General features: G+C 35.7%; 2 protein-coding genes across 5 annotated transcripts; both read left to right on the top strand.

The window, feature by feature from the left end:
• The first annotated feature begins 999 nt into the window (after nt 1-999).
• Nucleotides 1,000-6,515, top strand: LOC137715154 (exosome complex component RRP45A-like). Of its 4 annotated transcripts, none has more exons than XM_068454387.1 (9): nt 1,000-1,404; nt 2,031-2,126; nt 2,216-2,330; nt 3,346-3,426; nt 3,521-3,709; nt 4,097-4,362; nt 4,968-5,026; nt 5,584-5,843; nt 6,215-6,515. In XM_068454387.1, the coding sequence occupies exons 1-8, from the start codon at nt 1,058-1,060 to the stop codon at nt 5,820-5,822; spliced, it is 1,392 nt and encodes a 463-aa protein (XP_068310488.1). In that variant the 5' UTR covers nt 1,000-1,057; the 3' UTR covers nt 5,823-5,843; nt 6,215-6,515. The 4 variants fall into 4 exon arrangements, with proteins under 4 accessions (XP_068310488.1, XP_068310489.1, XP_068310487.1 ...); XM_068454388.1 differs by having other exon boundaries at nt 6,207-6,515; XM_068454386.1 differs by lacking the exon at nt 6,215-6,515 and having other exon boundaries at nt 5,584-6,031.
• A 2,474-nt stretch (nt 6,516-8,989) lies between these two features.
• On the top strand, nt 8,990-9,970 carry LOC137714410 (uncharacterized). The gene is made up of 2 exons (XM_068453636.1): nt 8,990-9,213; nt 9,352-9,970. The coding sequence occupies exons 1-2, from the start codon at nt 8,990-8,992 to the stop codon at nt 9,968-9,970; spliced, it is 843 nt and encodes a 280-aa protein (XP_068309737.1).
• Nucleotides 9,971-21,841: the final 11,871 nt, after the last annotated feature.

Raw genomic sequence — 21,841 nt, 5'->3', positions numbered from 1 at the left:
AGAGAGGAGAAGGGCTTTGAAAAATTGGGAGTCGGGGTGAAAGGATTAGAAGAAATCTTGGGCAAGAGTCTTCGAGAATTTTTTGTTTTTAATTTTTTTTAGATTTTTAATTTTTAATATTCATGTGGGCTCGTATTGACATGTGTCGCCCATTTATTGTCCACGTGAGTGCCACATCATCAGTTAACCAATGTTTTAACAGAAATTTAATGTATATATGAATTAGGTACCAAACTAGGACGAAAAAACTTGATGTATCAAATGTTGAAAACTAAGAAACTTCATAATAGTAAACTGAGATCAACCTTAAAAAATAATTTGATATCATATTTTTCAGATGTCAAAATTGACAGCACACTGTGAATTGTTCAATATCGTCCTGAGGTTGTAGAAAAAAAGTTTAGAAGCGTCTTTACCTCTCAAAGACAAGGATTAAATCTTTATTCGGTTGGACAAAAAAGGAGACTACTGGCACTATGTGCAAAGAAACTTGAAATCGCAAGTAACACAAGAAGAATATAATAGATAACTGGAGTTTGAATGGAAGGATCTTCGGCTCCAAGAACTCCGGGACCAAGCTGCGTCTCTTTTCAAGATAGAATTATCTCGCCATCCAGATATGATGAAAAATTGCACTGCGGATGACGCCATTTTTTCTTTTTTTAATGACCAAACAATACATTGGGAGTCCTTTAAGCACGGCGATAACCGGCCTAAAGATATCCTCATGATCGACAAAAAGAAAATAGAAAAATTAAACAATATGATCAAAAATCTAAAAGAGAAAGGACCCAGATCCTCCACGTTTGGTTCAATTGTGGAGGCGTATTTTTTCCTTAATGATTTTAGATAATTTTTTCGGAAAACGTAGAGAAATCATTCGGGCCCAATCATTCCAGCGGGAGTTCGTGGGGAAGGGGAGAGGTGAGGCGGGCCCCTTCAATTCAACAAAGCCAGGCTTGGTGACGACGTCGTTTACATCGTCTTGTCATTCTCTAAAACCCTAGCAAATAACAAAACAAACAAAAAAACGAACCTCTCACTGACTCTCCCTCCAATGGAGCAGAGATTAGCGAACGCATCGCATCTAACCCTGAACCAGAAGAAGTTCATCGAGACCGCTCTACTTGCGGACCTCCGAGCCGACGGCCGCCGCCCCTTCGATTACCGTAACCTCACCGTCAAGTTCGGCAAAGACGAGGGCTCTGCGGAGGTGCAGCTGGGACAAACTCACGTAATGGCCATCGTCACTGCCCAGCTTGTCCAGCCCTACCGCGACAGGCCCAATGATGGCACTCTTTCCATCTTCACCGAGTTCTCCCCAATGGCCGACCCCTCCTTTGAGCCAGGCCGCCCTGGCGAGAATGCCGTCGAGCTTGGCCGCGTAATCGACCGCGGGCTTAGGTTAATTCCTTCCCTTCTTTGGTTATCGAATTGCGGTACTTTTAATTTGAGCAATACCTTGTGTGTTCCTAAAGTATGGATTTTTTTCTTTTTAATTTATGCGTGATTGTTTTACAGAGAAAAAGTTAGTGATTTAGTACCTAGTTAAGCATTCATTTTAGGATGGGGCTCTTCACATTTAAGCCGAATTTGTTTTAGAATGAGCTCGGCCGCTGATACTAGCATTACAATTTAGAGAAAACACTTCAAACTCAATACTTTAGAGAAAAACCCAACTTACTTTGTGACACTAAAACGAATTTCACAACTAAGAATCAATTAGAGCGTGACAAGTGGACAAATGATAGTTTTTATTTTTCCGCCAATTGAGCTCTTAAAGTGTTCTTTTTATTGTAATTTATAAAACTTATAGTTGTCGGGATGATTCTTCTAATTTACTATTTTAGAATCCATCTATAATGTTTTTTAATTTTTCTCTATTATAGTTAGACATGCTTATTATAGTTAGCGTAGTTAAGCTTAAGGATTCTTTCATTTGAGTAATGGAAAACAAGAAAAAAGTATATGTGACTGTTTGGTTGTGCATAAAATGAATGCATTTTGAAGGGTTAGAAATAAATGTGCAGGGAAAGCCGAGCAGTTGATACAGAATCACTTTGTGTTCTTTCGGGGAAGTTAGTTTGGGCTATCCGTGTTGATCTCCATATTTTAGATAATGGAGGGTAAGCTGTTTATTTGGATATTGCATTTATATTTTGTTTCATTTTCCCGTGTATATATTGACGTTTAACTTTATAGAAAATGTGGACAGTAACCTTATTGATGCTGCTAACATTGCGGCATTAGCTGCTTTGTTGACGTTTCGGAGGCCTGAAATCTCCTTGGGGGGAGAAGATGGTCAGGAAGTGATTGTACATCCACCTGAGGTTAGCTACTCTCTTTCAGAGAATAATTAAGGGTGTCTTTGTTGAGAGATAAAAAAATATTCAGTGCTGATGATTTTAAAGGTGTAGTATTAAGATTTGTTAAAAATGTCATGGGGATTTGTGGTGATAAACTTGATTTTGATGTTGGGCTGGTTCTGTTTGAAAACACTTAAATAGATGGAAAAGAAACAAGAGAAATGAGAAAATAAGATAGGAAGAATAATGCTCCACCAGAACACTTTAAGAGTGTGGTCTTCATTGGCTTTTTTAGAGATATACTGTACAAAATCTTAGATAGGTCTTGTATGGTATCTTGGATTGGATTGGAGTGGATAATCCTCTAATTTCAAGGTACATTGAAGGTGGAAGTGAATGGATTTTCATTTGGAGGGGATTAGGAGGGACTAGACATGAAGGAAATTCAGCCCTTTTAATCCTACCATTTAGGGAGAATTAGAATGGATAAGTTTCCTTGATGAGTAATCAATCTTCTATACTCTAGTTGGACTTAATGTTTTTAATTTCTCCCTTCAACATACCTTGAAATTAGGCCATCCCAATCCAATCCTAGATCCCAAACAAGGCCATAGATTCTCAAGTCAAGTCCTATTGAATTTCTTTGTGGACTGTAAAGTTTCTTGAAGAGAAATGCCTAGTTGGAAACGGAGGATTTCTACTAACAAACGGGACCTAGACCCAAACAAAACAGTGGAAAAAGATTCATTACCAAGAAGTGCAATAATCTGAACCTATAAAGTTACCAGAAGACCTGTATATTGTGGTAATAAACATCAATTAACACTTTTTCGACACTTGGTCATGAACTTTGCGAATCTAAACAGAGGGAGATATGCATGTGCATATTGGTGTAAATGCTATTCTCATCAATGTTCAACTGTGTACACGTTAAAAGAAACAAAATGATAGAAGAAAATTGATGAGATTTATTACTTCTATACCTTATAACTTGAATAATCTTAATCTTTTTTATTTCTTACGTATGGCCATGTGACAGGAGAGGGAGCCTCTTCATCTGATCATACATCATCTCCCTATAGCAGTAACCTTTGCATTCTTCAGTTATGAGAGTAGTGTGGTAAGCAAAATTTATCTCTCTGAACGTTTGTATTTGTTCAGAACTTAGAAGCAACCATATAGGCTTTTGTCTGACTTTATTCAATGCCACATAGGTGATAGATCCAACCCATGAGGAAGAGGCTTTTATGGGGGGGCGAATGACTGCGACAATTAATGCAAATGGAGATGTTTGTGCTATTCAAAAAGCTGGAGGGGAGGGTGTCTTGCAGAGTGTTATAATGCAATGTTTGCGAATTGCTTCTGTCAAGGCTGGTGCTATGACAGAAAAGATCAAGAAGGCGGTGCGGTTTTCTCTCTATGAAACAGTCTTTGAATACTTGAGTTGCTCTCTTTCACTTGAAAAAGATATTAACGCTTTACATAATTCTGGAATTATAAAATGAATTGGTATCTGTCATCTATATGACTGTTGTAGGAGGCAAATAACAGAATCTCATTTTGTCTCTGAAGAACACATCAGTGACATTTTGTCATCAGTATTTCTTTGAAGGTCTCTTTTAAAAAGTATTTATGATCAGAATTGACTAAAGAAGTGTTGACTTGAAATATATATTTGGATATAACTTCATATGTTCATTCATCAGGAAAAGCGGTATCTGGTCAAATGTGTATCAGTATTCTCACGTTGTGGCTCCTTTCTTATTTTTTCTACTCCAATTCAAATGCAGGTTGATTCATACAATACAGAAAGAGCATTACGGAAGATCAAGCGCCATACTTCTGTTCCCATGGATGTTGATGGAGGTGCTTCTAATATAGGTGTGCAGCAAAACTCTTCTTCTGTTAATCATATGGAGGGATTAAAGACGATGTCTGAGGAAGGAGTTGCAAATCAAAGTGAGGGTGCTGAAGGTGAAACTAAATTATCAGACAAAAAACAAACTAATAAGGGTAATGAAGATGCAAAGGATTTAATTGGAGGCTCCTCAATTTGGTATGGTTCCAATCTTATAAAAATTTAGGACCAATGAATGTGTTAAAATGGCTTTAAAAGATTGGATGTTAGCGGACACTTGCCTGTTTGCTTTGTGCTTCCTGTCCTCTATTGATAGTACTCCTCTTTTGTATATCCCCCATTGTATGTGGGCATTCTTTTCTTAAAATTTTACTGAACTTCTGTACTTAAAGAAAAATGCCTTAAGAGAACAAATTTAGCAAATGATTGGAGAACCATTTTAATTTTCAATGGACTGGGGTAGAAGCAGTTGCGGACCCAGGCCAAGTGAAAAGAAAATTCATTAATAAAAGGAACTGTCTTTGGCACTCCAAAATGGTCATCCAAAAGTCCTCTTTTGTATTCTTATTAGGGAGAATTTGCACATGGAGAAGTAATTAAGTGAGTTTTTTTCTTTTCCTTTTGCAATGTAGAACCTGGGGTCAATTTCTGGGTTAGACTTCTTAGTTTCCATATGCATTGGGTTTTTTCAGTTTTGATTTTCTCAATGAGAGAGAGATGGAGGCTTCAATGTCCCTATTGATTTATTCTATACTAGTTTGTTTATATTTTTTCAATATTAATCTGTTTTTCTTTGTTCTCAGGGATCCTTACTCAAAGGGTGTTGATTCAGATTTTTTAAAAGCTTCTCTAGCTTCACATGGTACTATTTTATGCCATCACTTATATGAGAAAGAAATTACCATTGTACATATTGCTGCTTTTTATCACTCCTATAGCTCATCCTAGAGATTATAAGACTAATTATGATGTTACTTTAATTGCTCATCCTTGTTGAATGTGGAATTAATTCATACAAATGGGGAAATTAATATTGGTTAGGACTTGCAAACGAAAAGGATCTATGTTAGATCTTATTTTTTTTGCCCTTTTTGTCTACCCAAACTGTAGGAAATTGCATCGAACTTCCCAATTAAAGAAAAAAGATATCTCAAGACACAAATTAGCATTGTACTACTGTACACAATTTACTTTTTATTGAGCATACGCTTTTTTTGGTCTGACGTAATGAGAATGTTTACTAATTCATACGATGTTTATTTATTTATTGTCACTAAGTGCTCCGGTTACAGCATACATATACTTACAAGCTCTTGTATAGATGCATACTTAGGGGAGGACTTTTATTTACATACATTCAGTCACTGATGCATACTTCACATATATATAATAGATGGAGAGAATTCTCATCCATGTTAGGCATGATGCATGCAGGAATGTCAATGCCTAATAAGAAACCCGAGGACTCAAAAGGTGAGGAAACAACTCGTGAAGCCATGCTGGAGGAACCTCCTGAAGATATTAATCCAATGCCTTCACCCATTGAGGGAGCTGAAACTGCAGAGCGAACAAATCGAGAGAAAACCTTGAAGGATGCTGTGAAGCCCAAGAACAAGAGACCCAGGAAAAAGAAGGGCTCCTCTACTGGTCCAAGCTAGATGGCTTTCTGCTCATGGCATGTATGGTGTTATGTGGACATATTTTCTTATGCACGTCTGTATGCCTTGAACGTAGATAGCTAAATTTTGGAAAGCAAGGATACCTCGTTTCTGTACTCATAATGTTAGGAAAATTAAATATTTTATTTGAAAAATGCATTTCGGTGTTTTATGAACCCCTAGTATATTTTCTAAAACCTTTTTAAATAGTGCTTGCAATGTGTTTCTTTGATGTTCATAATATAATTATGAAGAGTGAATATGTGCTTTCAAATGCTTGGGTGAAAGGAGGATTTTGTTTTATGATAATTTCCCCAGTTTCATGCTAATTGAAAGCTATTATATATGCATAAATGATTGTTTTGTGATCCTGCTGCTTGGAAGAAACGTAGGTGTTGCACTTCTCGATGGAATTTGTGGCAGGCAAAAGGAGTTGATCAAGTCTGTGGTTGACTGCAAAGTGAAGCAAGGGGATACATGTATGACAAGTAAGTTGAGATACTGTAGATGATTGTCTACACTCGAAATTTGGCTTGACTAAATGCTTGCAATTCATTTCATGCAGCGGATCAGTGTATTCGTGTTTTGTTTGCCCTTTGTAGGTTTGTAGTGCAAATTGTACATGAGTGAGGTTTACTGGAATCACTCAAATTTTGTTGTTGCACACTAGAAAATGACTGTTACCTTAATTTAGTTGACGTTTAAGGTTGGTGTGGTTCATGTGATTTGGCAGATCATAACCAGTTCGATGTCAATGGCATTGATCGAACTGGTTACGCAACCATTGTATTTGCAAACTTTGGACCACTGATTTCCCGGCACACTGCAAAAAATTTCGTATTTAAGGGCACATTTTCGTAACTGTATCATTTTGGACAATGCTTGGCAGTACTCATTTTACTCACCAGGTTGTGTGGCCCAATAAAAACACAGACATGTGTTAGATGTTTATGTTTTATAACCGAATAATACTTGATGACTCAAAAAATTTCAAAATTGTTCGTTGTCAATTTATATAACTTCATTTTTATAATTAGAACCGTCAATATTATAAATCATCCTATAAAGATTGCTTCTGCAAAAAATTAATTAAAACTAAGGTCATATAGTTAATATATTATAACAAATACATAAACGGTTCGTTATGCTTTTACCAATACCGTTCATTTGTTTTTAATTTATTTTTTGCATAAATGATTTTTATAGTATGATTTATAGTATGAACGATTCTGATCATAAGCACAGAGCTATGTGATTAAAACACTAAGAGTTTTGAGTAAAAGTTTCTACTCATCTTTAAATAGTCAAGTATTATTCTTTATAACCAAGCAACCAAACACCCTTTTCTCTTACCCAATACCAAACAGACTTCATCTTCTTCCTCCATCAAGTTTGCAAATCCTTCCCACCATACCTAGCATGGCTTCTCTTCTCAGGCGACCCCAATGGACCAACCCCACCACCAATCCTTTTCTTCGACAACCACCACCAATCCCACTCTTCTATAATAATATAATAGCAAATTCTCGTCCTCCGTCGTGAACGACAACAATTGACGAGGACGGGCTCCCATGACTTATTGAACATCGTGATCTTCGTTGCCACAAAAGTCGGCTGCCTCCACGTCAATAATGCATAGTTTCATATTTCGTCATTGTCAGTCTCACTGAGGCGGTGGAATCAACGGTTGGACAAGGGATTGGGGTCGGGGTGGGGTCAATGGAGAATTGAAGTTTGAGGAGGGTAGGCAGACTGAAGAAGTAGCTGTGGTTGGACGAGGGATTAGGGTCGGGGTGGGGTCAATGGAGGATTGAAGTTTGAGGAGGGTAGGCGGACTAAAGAAGCTGGTGTGTTGGTATTGGTTTGGTATTGAGGTGCTTTTATAAAAAGTGGATATAAAAAAAGCTGAGCTTAAAAAGGTGTTTGGTAAACACTTAAAAACAACTTATTTTCACAGCTTTTGGTGAAAAAAAGCTAATAACGTGAAGCAGCAAAAATGAGATTTGAAAAAAAGTAGAAAACATGAAGCAGCATAAATGTTGGATTATATGTTGAACGTTGAATTATGATTTCTTGTTAAACGTTGGGTTATATGTTTAAGATAAAGTTTATAAATATTTTTCTTTTAAACTTAAAGTATATGTTATAGAATTAGTGGGTGAATGCCCACTCAAAAGAATGCCCAAAGACTTAGTAATAGTGAGTAATAGTGTTTGATACTTTCAAAAGTATCATCATTGTATTCTGATGGTTGTAGTTACGAGAGTCACTCTATAAATAGAGCACTCTGTCTGTTATCAAATGCACTGCAAAAGAAAGTAAGAGAAATAATATCAGTATCCCTCCCTCTCTTTATCTGCCATCCTTTTTGTGTTATAGCTACTAAAGTCATAGTGTGATATTTTGCACCTGCTTCGCTCCTGTCCTTAGAAAGGTTATCTATCTAACTTTTGTCTATTTATAATACGTTATCAGCACGACTCTCTAACCTTAAATAGTTCACATTTCCCTTCACCGAAAGAAAGAAAAAAAATGCTTCCTTTAATGTTTTTCCTGTTTTTCTTCTTCTTCTTCTTCTACTTCATCTGCGTGATGCACCATCGCGATGAATTGCTAGCACTATGTCCGCTTCTCGTTCTAAATTTAACAGTTACTTATATCTTTGATTTCTTGTTTGGTGTAGTTCATGGTTTCTAACCCAGTGTTTATTTATATTAATTTTACTGTAATCAAAGATGGTGCAGTATAATCGTCCATCTTGAACTGCAAATTTAATTTTCACTACGTTTAAAGATAGTGCGGTACAATCGTCTATCTTGAGCTGCAAATTTAATTTTACTGCAATTTTAGGCTGTGCGGTATAATCGTCCACCTTGTTCTACATATTTAAATCGATTATATCTTGCTCTGCATATTAAAATTTTTCTGCTGTTCAAGTGGTGCGGATATAATCGCCCATCCTATGCTTGTTTCGATGAGAATGGTGCGGTACAATCGCCCTTCTCATTAATCATGCAAGCCTAAAGTTTCGAGTGCTTATCATTTTTGGCCTGAAGATCAAAATGAAAAATTTGTAAGAACCAGAAGTTCTAATGCTATATTCCTCCAGGAATACATATTATTGCAAGTTCTTACGCATCTTATTTTTCTTTTAGAAAGAAAAGAAAATGGAGAACTTGGAAAAACTTGATTTTGCTGCCCTGGACATTACTGGGAAGAATTATCTTACCTGGGTACTAGATACCAAGATCCATCTGGAAGCAGGGAATCTTGGAGATACCATTAGGGAAGAAAACAGCTCGTCCTCTCAAGATCGGACAAAGGCCATGATCTTTATTTGTCGCCATCTTGATGAGGGACTAAAAAGCGAGTACTTAACGGTTGAAGATCCGTTAGCTCTCTGGAAGGCATTGAGAAATAGATACAATCACTAGACAACATTGATTCTTCCAAGGGCTCGCTATGAATGGACTCACCTAAGGATCCATGATTTTAAGTCAGTGGCTGAGTACAATTCTATGTTGTTCAGAATTACCTCTCAGATGAAGCTCTGTGGGGATACCATTACTGAGGAAGATATGTTGGAAAAGACTTTCAGCACATTTCATGCCTCTAACGTGCTCCTGCAGCAGCAGTATAGAGCGCGAAGCTTCACTGAATACAACAAGCTGATATCTGTGCTTTTGGCAGCTGAACAAAACAATGAGCTCTTGATGAAAAATCATCAGTCCCGACCTACTGGATTTGCACCATTCCCAGAAATGAATGCTGCTTCCTTCGAAGTGAACGTCACATCCTCTAGTGGTGATAATCATAAACGAGGACGTGGCCATAAGCGAAGCCAGTGGAACAGGAAAGGCAAGAATCATGGTGGTCAGTTTCACAACCAGATTCCAAGGCAAAATTCAGGCCCAAGCTTTAAAAATGGAAATCGTCACAAAGGCAAAGCTCGTATGAACAATGCTCCTAGAAACTCTGATCGAGCCTGCCATAGGTGTGGTGGCGATGGGCACTGGGCGCGTACCTGTCGTACCCCAAAACATCTTGTGGATCTATATCAAGTCGCCCTCAAGGAGAATGGTGTCAAGACTAATTTCCTCGACCAAGCTAGACCAATGGATATACCTGATCCAGTGTGCGACTTATGAGGATAGTTGAACACAACCTACCTAGATGTTTCGGACTTCATTGTGGAAAGGGGGAATGAAGTGTATTGGTCTGACTAAATCATTTATATTTGATGTACTTTTATTATTCTGAACTTGTAGTTTAAAAACTCGCATTTCAATAAAAGAGACATTTAAATTTCTAAGTTGTTTTTAACCGTGACCCCCTTTACTCAGAAAGCATGGATAAAAGCTATGGTTATTCTCAAAACATGAGATATGGTGGAGATATTTGTCTTGCAGATAGTGCAACCACACATACAATACTTCGTGATCGAAAGTATTTCTCAAGCTTGATGCTTACAAGAGTAAGGGTAACAACAATATTAGGTCAATCGGATGTAATTGAAGGCTCAGGGAAAGCCCAGATTATGTTACCAAATGAAACAATATTGTCCATACAGAATGCATTGTATGCTACTCGATCTACTCGAAATTTGTTGAGTTTCAAAGACATACATTTAAATGGATACCACATTGAAACTAAAAGTGCATAAAATGTGGAGTATCTATGCATTACCTCCAATGATACCCAGAAGCGTATATTGGAGAAGTTGCGTGGTTTGTTTAGTGGATTGTATTATACATACATAAGGACAATTAAATCACATATTGTCATGAACTAGAAGTTCATTGATTCAAAAGATTACATGCTTTGGCATGACCATTTGGGTCATCCAGGATCCACCATGATGCGTAGGATCAATACCAACTCTAATGGACATCCATTATTGAGCAGAGACATTGCTATCTCAATATAACCTTTGTAAGGCTTGTTCTCAAGGGAAGTTGACAATTAGACCATCACAACTAAAGGTTGATGATGAATCCCCATCATTTATGCAAAGAATTCAAGGGGATATTTGTGGACCTATTCAACCATCTTGTGGACCATTTTGATATTTTATGGTTTTGGTTGATGCATCTACCCGATGGACACATGTTTGACTCTTATCTACTTGGAATGTAGCTTTTGCGAGACATTTTGGTCAGATAATCAAGTTGCGAGCACATTTCTCAGATTATCCCATTAAGTCAATTCGACTTGATAACGCTGGTGAATATACATCTCAAACCTTTGATGATTACTGCATGACATTGGGCATTGATGTTGAACACCCTGTTTCTCATGTCCATACTCAAAATGGTTTTGTAGAAGCATTGATCAAGCGGCTTCAGTTAATAGCTCACAGTTTGCTCATGAAAACAACATTGTCAGTTTCTGCATGGGGACATGCCATCTTACATGCTTCATCATTGATTTGATTGAGGCCTATAGCTAACCACCAATACTCCTCAGTACAACTTGTGTTTGGACATCAACCAAACATTTCACATTTACGAGTTTTTGGTTGTGCTGTTTATGTGCTTATTGCACCGCTGCAATGCACTAAAATGGGACCTTAGAGTAGATTGGGAATTTATGTGGGTTTTGATTCACCATATATCATTAGATATTTGGAACCCCTGAAAGGTGATATGTTTACAGCTTATTTTGCTGATTGTCACTTTGATGAGATAGTCTTCCCGTCGTTAGGGGGAGAAAAGACTATTCCAGAAGAACGGCAAAAGTTAACATGGGTTGTACCCACCTTGTCTCATTTTGATCCATCTAGCACTAAATGTGAAAATGAAGTGAAAATGATCGTTCATCTTCAAAGTATTGCCAATCAAATGCCAAATGCATTTAATGATGCTATGAAAGTGACAAAATCACATATGCCAGCTGCAAATGCACCTGCAAGAAATGATGTCCCTGTTGGACAAAATAAAGTGGCAGCGAATGATTCATCTGGTGCACATCTGAAGCGTGGTAGACCCCCAGGTTCAAAAGATTCAGCCCCTCAAAAGAGAAAGACAAGGGCACAACTGAATCCAAATGAAATCATTCAGGAAGAGAAAATGAATGAAAAATCCACAATTCATGATTCTGTACTTCCAGAAAAAGAAAATGTCCTTGATGAGACACATGTCCCTGAAGAGACAGCAGTACATGAAAGCAAAGAAATCTCCATTATGCATGTACAAATGAATTGTGGGATCAGAATGAAATAATCATCGATGGTATGTTCCCATTCGCAGTAGTCACTGAAATCATATTAAGTGATGATATTGAGCCCCGCTCTGTTGATGAATGCAAACAGAGACAAGATTGTCCTAAATGGAAAGATGCAATCCAGGTAGAATTAAATTCCTTGGAAAGGCTAAGTGTTTTTGGACCGGTAGTCCAAACTTCGCCTAATGCAAATCCCGTGGGTTACAAATGGGTATTCATAAGAAAACGCAATGAGAAAAACAAGATTGCAAGATACAAAGCACGACTCGTTGCACAAGGCTTTTCACAAAGACTTGACATTGATTATGAGGAGACATATTCTCCTGTAATGGACGCAATTACATTTCGTTACTTAATAAGTTTAGTGGCTTCAGAAAAGCTTGACATGCGACTTATGGATGTCATCATTGCATATCTATATGGAGAATTAGATACTGACATATACATGAAGGTCCTAGAAGGACTTAAGTTGCCTGAAACAACTAACAAACCACGAGGTATGCTCTCGATCAAATTAAGACGATCATTGTATGGGCTGAAACAATCTAGACAAATGTGGTATAATCGTCTCAATGAATATTTGATCAAAGAAGGATATATCAACAATGTCATTTGCCCTTGTGTGTTCATTAAGAAATCCAATTCTGGATTTGCTATAGTGGCAGTATATGTTGATGATATAAACCTAGTTGCAACTCCTCAAGAGCTCAATAAAACTGCTGAATATCTGAAAAGCGAATTTGAAATGAAAAATCTCGGGAAAACAAAATATTGTCTCAGCCTGCAGATCGAACATTGTGCTAATGAAATTTTGGTTCACCAATCAGCTTACATTGAAAAAATCCTAAAGTAATTTGGCATGGACAAGGCTTATCCACTCAGCACGCTAATGGTCGTTCGTTTTTTAGACATTAAGAAAGATCCATTCCATCCAAAAGAAGATGTGAAATGGTCATTGGTCCAGAAATACCATATCTGAGTGCAATAGGTACTTCATTGTACTTAGTGCAATGTACTAGACCATATATAGCTTTTTTAAGTTAAGTTGTTAGCAAGGTATATCTTTGCTCTAATAATGCGTCATTGGAAAGGAGTCAAAAATGTTGTGCGATGCCTTCATGGGACAACAGACAGACATGGATCTCTTCTACTCAAGAAAATCCATAAATGACTAGATCCTTACTGGATATGCAGATGCTGGTTTCCTCTCTGATCCGCATAAAGCCCACTCACAATCTCATGGCGCTCAACAAAGCAAACATTAGTTGCTACATCTTCAAATCACTCAGAAATACCTGTTTTACATGAAGCAAGTCGTGAATGTTCCTGGTTAAGATCAATGATCCATCATATTTGGAATTCATGTGGTCTACCTTTGAAGATAGACAATCCAACTATCATCTATGAAGATAATGCAGCCTGTGTTGTCCAAATCAAGGAATGATTCATTAAGGGCGATAAGACTAAACACATATCGCCAAAGTTTTTTAGTGCACATAAGCTTCAGAATGCTAAAGTTATTGAAGTCTGACAAATCTGTTCCAATGAAAATCTGGTAGACCTGTTCACCAAGTCTCTACCAAAGTGCACATTTCAAAAGTTAGTGTAGAGTATCGGATTACGTTGACTTACAAATCAACTAAATTTGAAGAATGCGGAATCAGGGGGAGATAAATATCAAGGGAAGCATCCATGATACATGCTTGTTATACTCTTTTTCCTTCGACTAGGATTTTTCCCACAAGGTTTTTCCTATCAAGGTTTTAACGAGGCAACATAAGCATATTTAACACTATATCAACAATCCAAGTAAAGTTGTACTCTTTTTCCTTCGCTATGATTTTTTCCCATTGGGTTTTTCCGACCAAGGTTTTAATGAGGCAACTGATGTTGATATGTGGGCATCCAAGGGGGGAGTGTTATAGAATTAGTGGGTGAATGCCCACTCAAAAGAATGCCCAAAGACTTAGTAATAGTGAGTAATAGTGTTTGATACTTTCAAAAGTATCATCATTGTATTTTGATGGTTGTAGTTACGAGAGTCGCTCTATAAATAGAGCACTCCGTCTGTTATTAAATGCACTACGAAAGAAAGCAAGAGAAATAATACCAGTATCTCTCCCTCTCTTTATCTGCTATCCTTTTTGTGTTATAACTACTAAAGTCATAGTGTGATATTTTGCACCTGCTTTGCTCCTGTCCTTAGAAAGGTTATCTCTCTAACTTTTGTCTATTTATAACAGTATATTTAGTAATTCATCTTGATTTGTTAAGAAAATTAAATTAATGGCACATTTAGTATTATATCATTTTTGGTCATTTCACAGTCACAACTGTTTTACATAAAAGTTTACCAAACACTATAATACTGCTTTTTTTTTTTTTTTCTTTCTCCAAAAGCACTTTTACAAAAAAGTTTACCAAACACTCTGCTACTTTATTTTACAGCTGCTTATTCTCACAGCACAGCAGAAGTAGTTTTTTTTTCAAAGCACAGCAATACCAAACCATTAGTCTTGGGTTTAAAGGTTTGGTTTGTATTTGGTGACAAATAGACCATAGTGTTGGAATTGACAGATATCTTAAACCATTGGTCTTTAGTTTTTGTTAGTCTTTAGAGACAAAGAAAACAGATGGAAAGACTACAACAATATTGTCTAAATTCGAACTTGGAGAAATAACTTCCCATTAAGGGATCCATTATTTACCATTTTTAATAACTTTTTCAAGTAAAAAACTTCTTTTCTATTGGTTCATATTTATTATGACTATATAAATTATAGAGTGTCACTTAGTAGTACAGTCTAATGATATTCCTCTTCACTTGTAAGTGAGAGGTCTTATGTTCAATTTTCGTGAAAAACAAATTAAACCACATTATTATGGCTAGCCCAACATGAAGCTTAGCCCAGTCTCCCACCCCTCTCCACAGGGATATCTAGATCGTAAGACATTATTGCCTTAGTGCTACTGCAGTATAGTTCTCTCATTTCTGGAAAGTGCGCAGACAACCTCCCTTTACCCGTTGCACAATATTCTCGAAGTAGCTCTCGAAATCTTTCCTTTCATCCTTCTGGCAATGGTTTGAAAAGGGGCTTGGTAGCTAGGAAAGTAAAGGATTGATTCCTTATTCCCCCAAAGGGAGTTGTTGCCGACCCTTACATCATCATAAAGAGAATTAGGATATCCTAGGACGGATTCACTTAGTGCTTATGCCAAGGAGTTGCTTCTAGTACATATCTCTTCCAAACCTTGATACGAAATAGCCCCCTCTTCTCTAACAAGTCTTTTTCGGGAGAACTGTATGCTCCATGAAGGGCATAGACCAACCGATTAGTTGAATCAAAGTAATGATTTCACCTTGTAGCCCCTGCGGTTCCACCATAGCATTCTGATTAACAAGTCTCTCTCTCTCTCTCTCTCTCTCTCTCTCTCTCTATATATATATATATATATATATATAGAGTATAGTTTTTTTTTATTTTTAATTTTTTAATTTTTTTTATTTTAAACAAACAGTATTATCTATACAAAGAGAGTAAGCTAAGCCTCATAATAGGTTAGCAATAATGTGGTTCAAATTCGCATTTCGTGATAATTAAACCTAAGACTTCTCACTTACTAGTGAAGAAAAATACAACTAGACCGTAGTATTAAATGAAAAATCATAGAGCATAGTTGAAGTAGAAATTTCTACGATTTGAAAATAAATTTGCAGCCTTTTTAGCTAAAATTTAACCCAAAGGAAAAAAAAAAAAAAAAAAACAAAGAGCATGATTGGACGGAGCTCCCTTAATATCTACTCCGACATGCTGGTGTCTAGTTATACACGTTAAATCCTGTTGCAATCATAATTTGGGAGAATAATCAATTGGGGAGAGCGTCACAATGAGGTCAGATGTTTGTCTAACTTGATAGCATGTCCTTTCATTTTCCTTAGGCTTAATTTTAGGAAAGGTTTTGAACTTTATTTCTAGTTTAATTTTAATTTTTGCATTTTTATATTAGTTTTTTTTAATCCTTGAACATAATAATGTTTGCATCATTGGTTTTTTTTTTTTTTTTTGGATTAAATTTAGGGATATATTATGAACTTTAACTTAAAACTTCAAAAAACAATAGAAGAAATTTGAAATATAAAAATACAAATGAAAATGGTTGGACTTTAGCAAATTGTAAATATTAGCAATGCAATTTTAAAGTTGGTAGGGGATTACACTGTAGCAAAAACTTAAAAACTAACAAATTACATATTGAACTACGAAAAAAATTCCCATGTTTTCAATTTTAAACAAAAGCAAAATATGGTATTTTTGGCTTTTGTTTCTCTCTTTCTAATTTTTAAATTCATTTTTAGTGATGTGGGATGAAGTTTCTAATATGCCCCTAAATATAATGGAAAATAGAAGGTATTAGTGAAACGGACCAATGATAAAACATATTATTAATTCAAGGACTTAAAAAACTAATATGAGAGTTGAAAGACTAATATTAAACTAGAGGTAAAATTCATGGACCATTGCTATTATTAAGCCTTTTGTTTAATTCAATCATATTTCGTTTTGTTTGGGAAAAATTACACATAGAGTACACTTTTAATACTTAATTTTATATTGAGACAATACTTTTTAAACATTTCAAAGAGAGACAAAAATTAATATATGTGAAAAATGACAATATGGGCCTTTTTTTTTTTTTTTTTACTCTGGAATTTAACTTACAAAAATAACCTTCAATAATGTAGACGTTAATATTACAATCATTACCTACATTTCAACCCTAAACCCAAAAGCCAACACTCAACAAAATAAAAAAGAGAATGAGACTAAGAACTATCTAGACACTTGTTTTAGATTCCAAAAGTTGTTGTCCAAATTTCCGAACAAGATCCACAGGGAATGGGTGGTAAATATTTCTCTTTATAAAAGCAAATAAGCTTGGCCCAAGCTTCTCAAACACCTGAGAAGCCATTAAATGCATCCAAATCAAGGTTTCTTTTTAGTTCCTAGTTCTATAAATAAAGTCCATGGATGTAATGACGCCAAACTGTAACTCAACGTAAAAGCTTTATTGGTATTATATGCACATGAAAATCAATCATCTGAATACTTGGAATTTCTAAGATTTGGTGATTTTTTATTGATTTGTGAGTGACGCCTTTGTGGCCACCTCTCTATTACTTACTTCTCTCTCTTTCTCTCTTTACTTGGCCCATTGGCATCTAGCAATTCTTAATGTTGTTAGTTGTTGGAAGTTGATTGTAATATTTTTTATAAATCTTTTCACTCATTTGGCTTCAAAGTTCACCCCACCCCAGTTTTGGACAGTGGGTTTGAAATTGGGCATAGTAGACTGGTAGTTACTTAGAATGATTGCACACTTAGTTTGTGAGGATAGTTGGAGCTATAAACAACAATAATAGAGAACTAAATGCAAGTATATGTATTTAAAAATTGGTTATACTAATAAGTATACAAAAATTGATACTGCAACTATTTGAAACTAATTTTACAAAAAAAAAAAATGAAAAAGAAAAAAAAAAAGTCAAAGACGGTTAGGTTGATGCATATATGTATTTTTGTTGAAACGGGTTGAACTCATTCTACAAAATGGTCAAAGACGAGTTGAACTAATTCTACAAAGATGATCGAGGATTGATTGAACGGATTACACAAAAATATTCAAGGATTAATTGAACTGATTTTGCAAAAATGGTCGAAGACGGGTTGAACTGATTCTGCAACAATGGTCGAAGATGGGTTAAACTGATTCTGCAAAAATGTTCGAGGACAGGTTAGGCTGATTTTGCAAAAATGTTAGAGGATAGGTTAAACTGCTTCTGCAAAAATGGTCGATGACTGATTGAACTGATTTTGCAAAAATGGTCAATGACGGGTTGAATTGATTCTGCAAAGATGGTCGAGAACGGGTTGAATTAATTCTGCAAACATGGTCTAAAGCGAGTTGAGCTGATTCTGCAAAATGGTCAAGGATGAGTTCAATTAATTCTGCAAAAATAGTTGAGGACGAGTTAAAATGATCGAGGATGGGTTAGACTGGTTCTGTAAAAAGGGTCGAAGACAGGTCAAACTGATTCTACAAAAATGGTCGAGTACGGGTTGAACAGATTTTGCAAAAATGGTCAATGATTGAATTGATTCTGCAAAAATGATCGAAGACAAGTTGAATTGATTCTACAAAAATGGTCGATAACGGGTTGAACTGTTTCTGCAAAAATAGTCGAGAATGGGTTGAAGTGATTCTAGTAATAAAGGATACAAACTGATTCTACATATAGTTTCAAAACTGATTTTGCAGAAATAATTGATGATAGATTGAGGCTATGGCACATATAGTTTTGTTAGAGTTGTGAGGGCTTGGTTCTAATTAACAGCCCTAAAGCTTTACAGGTTTGGATGGTGTTTTAAAATATTGTTTCCATGTTTATAGGATGGACTTTAGTTGTTTTTTTGTTTTAGTCTCCCCCTTTGATATGTTTAAAAACTAGCGGAGTTTCTTAAAATATAGGAAAAGTTTTTGTCTCTATATATAAAGCTCCCTAGATTAAACTAAATATATTAAGCATAACAAACATTTTGTTATTGAGGATATTGTATTCTCCGAATAGGTACAAAATTTAATTGAATAGATGCATCTAGGAAAAATTCACTTCGAAGTGACTATTGCGTAAATACACACGTCATTGTATACTTTTTTTAATTTCATAGTTGAACCATTAACCACATCATCATTCTTCATCCCTCTTTTTCATAGTTAAGGACTTTTTCATTTTACTTCCGTGTAAGAGATAAGGAAGATACATGGATGAAATGGAAGAAATGAGGAATATAAAAAAGTGAAAAACGGATTGTGAGAGATTTTTAAAATGATTCATTCATCTTTATTTTTTTCCCTCTCACGTCATCATTCTTCACCCCTCTTTTTTCTCCATTCATATCCGAAACACAAATGTGAAAATTAAAAATTAAAACGAAAAGTAAGTGACCCTCTTTCACAATGGTGGAGATTAAGGGTGGGTTAGAAAAACCGAAAACCAAAAAAAAACCGACAACCAAATCGAACTGAGGCAGAAAAAAAATGAATCGAATTTGTTGAACCGAACCGAACTAAATTTGGTTGGTTCGGTTTTAGTTTTTGAGGTCTGAAAACCGGACTGGATCGAAACGAACCGAAATATGAAAATCAAATATAATACTCAAAACCGGCTGGCGTGAGGATTTGCCCCTTCCATCCAGGTTGGGGATACTTCCTTCAAGCCAACTTGACTCTAGGCTTTGTGTTGCTATAATTATACCAGTATATTATTTATAGGTATTCTAATCTTTAATGCTTTATAAAAATTTTAAAGTTTACAAACCCTAACCGTCACTCATTTTCATTCTCAAACACTATCTTTCCCATCCACTGCTTTCGTCCTCTCTGCTTCCTCATTCTCTGTCTCCCTCCTTCCTCTTTTCCTCTCTTCAACTCTCCTTCCTATCTTCCTCTCTCCAACCTGCCAAGTCCATGGTTGTAACATGGATCTTACCTTTTCAAAGGATTACCACAAGAGGCGTAGGGTTTATGATGAATTTATTTGACAATCCCCATTTTTTCCTTCTCAAAATCTTACGCCTCTTGTCTCTCTGCTCTCGTCTAATAGACTCTATCTGTGGACTCTCACCTACAACAACAACTTCTTCACTCCCTTCTAATATTCCTTGCTTTCTCCATAAACTTTTGATCTCTACTTTTCAAATACACACCAAATAGTTTTATACTCTGGGATTCATATGGGGGTCACACCAGACATCCATCTTTGTTCCTCCGGATTTCTTTAACAGTAAGTATTCAATTTCTTCCTTATTTTTTTTTCTTTTTCTTGTTTAATTCTTTGAGTGCTGAAAATGGTAGTTTATTTATTTATTGATTAATAGTTTTTATTTCTTTAGTTTGTTGACTATGCTTTGTGAATTTATTTGTTGACTTTGTGAATTTTTGAAGAAAAATTGGTTGATGTTGTTCTTGGATTTGTGTTTGTGGAGCCCTATGTGGTAAAGATCTTTGGTTTTTGGATCTTTACTCTTTATTAAACCCTTGGTTCTTGTCTGTTTGGTTGTGTTCGAACAGGTGCTCGTGGTTGGATGTTACAATCGGAGAGGCGTCGGTTGGTTGGTGGCGAGGGTTTGTGCTAGTAGGGATGCTCGGCGGTGAATACTGCAATAGAAGCCTAGGTTTTCTTTTGTTGTATTTTATGGCTTGGGCCTTTATTGTTTGTTGGATCTTCTACGCTAGTTTAATCGGTCCTTGTTTGGGTTAGTTTACCAATATCTAGATCTAAAAATAAAATAAAATAATAATAATGGAAAAAACCAAACCGGACTGAAACCGAACCGAAAAAAATCGAACCAAACCATTTCGAACCGAATTCAGCCCTAGTGGAGATGAGTGTTGCTCTTACACCACGGTGTGGATTTGAGCCCCGTCGACTCTCTAATATAACATCTAATTTAAATCTATAGTTTGACCAAAAAAAAAATTATTAAACATGCCTAAGAGTAATGAGTTTTGGAAATGATGTTATTCGGTTAATTATGGAATGATGGGGTTTGACTATAATGGGAGCTTTTTGCTCACAACCATAATTTTGGTTTTTTTTTTTTTTAAATTGAAAAAGTAACATTTAATGTGATAGTGAATTGACACGTGACAGATAATTAAGCGTATAAGAAGTATACACCATAATTTATAATAATGAGGAAAAATGTTTCTAACTATAATACTTATATGTATTTAATAAATCATCCGATTATCAAATATTGATTATATTAAATACATATATCCGCGTTTTCTGTAGAATGAATCAGTTGAATTTTGGAAAGGTTATTATCAGGTGGCAGATGTTTCCACAAATTCTTTCGAATGAGGTCACTGGAATTGACTCGTTACTCTGCGTGACAAGGAGACGCAACTAGTGGGATGTGATATTTTGTTTGTTTAATACTTTTTTTCGGTAAATAAAATAAAATTCACAGGACTTTGACAACAAAAAGAAGAAGAATAACACTCACATGAAGACAGATGATTTGAGAGAACAGAAAAAAAAAACGATTGACTTTGAATCTCTTTCTTTCTAATTTGAAAAGAAAGAAAAGGCAGTCTCAATTTCTCGTCGCGTTTTAGTTTATAAATTGGTTATCGTTATAGTTATAGTGTAATACATGAAACAAATTAATTGTCACTTGGAAGTTCACTCTAATAATACAATATTATATAGAGCAAAATAATAAACAACATTATACTATTAAACTGAAACATTATTATAACAATGAAATAAATTTGTTCCGTGTAAGTTGTTCTTTATTTGTTCATAGCACGTGTTATAGGTACAATGGGCTGTATTAATCCTTTTGTTATGTAATAATTGCATTCCTTTTTTCTTTAGGATGACAATTTTGTACCTTCTTTTTTCTTTAGTGATAATAATTTCATAAAATGAGTAGAATAATTAATTGTGAAAGAAATTTGTTACTAACGTCCACTTTATTAGTGTATATCATTTAGTTTGATCTCTCATTGCTTGTTGGTAGTGTCGACTCTATAAATTTCAAAACGTACGTGATGCGCATGCCGAATAACTATGAGATAATTACGTCTTTCTTATGAATGTAGGCGTGCCAACTCACAACCGAGCTCGGTCGGGTGAGTAGAATGGAGGTGGTGGTGGTGTCGAATATGCTACACTTTTGCACTGAAGTGATCATGGCTAAGGAAGGAACACTTCCCGGCCTTGGGAT

This window comes from Pyrus communis, chromosome 14 (genome assembly GCF_963583255.1).
Source record: "Pyrus communis chromosome 14, drPyrComm1.1, whole genome shotgun sequence".
Classification (NCBI taxonomy): Eukaryota; Viridiplantae; Streptophyta; class Magnoliopsida; order Rosales; family Rosaceae; genus Pyrus; species Pyrus communis.
Note: the sequence above shows the minus strand (reverse complement) of the source record. Positions and strands in the feature narration are given on the sequence as shown.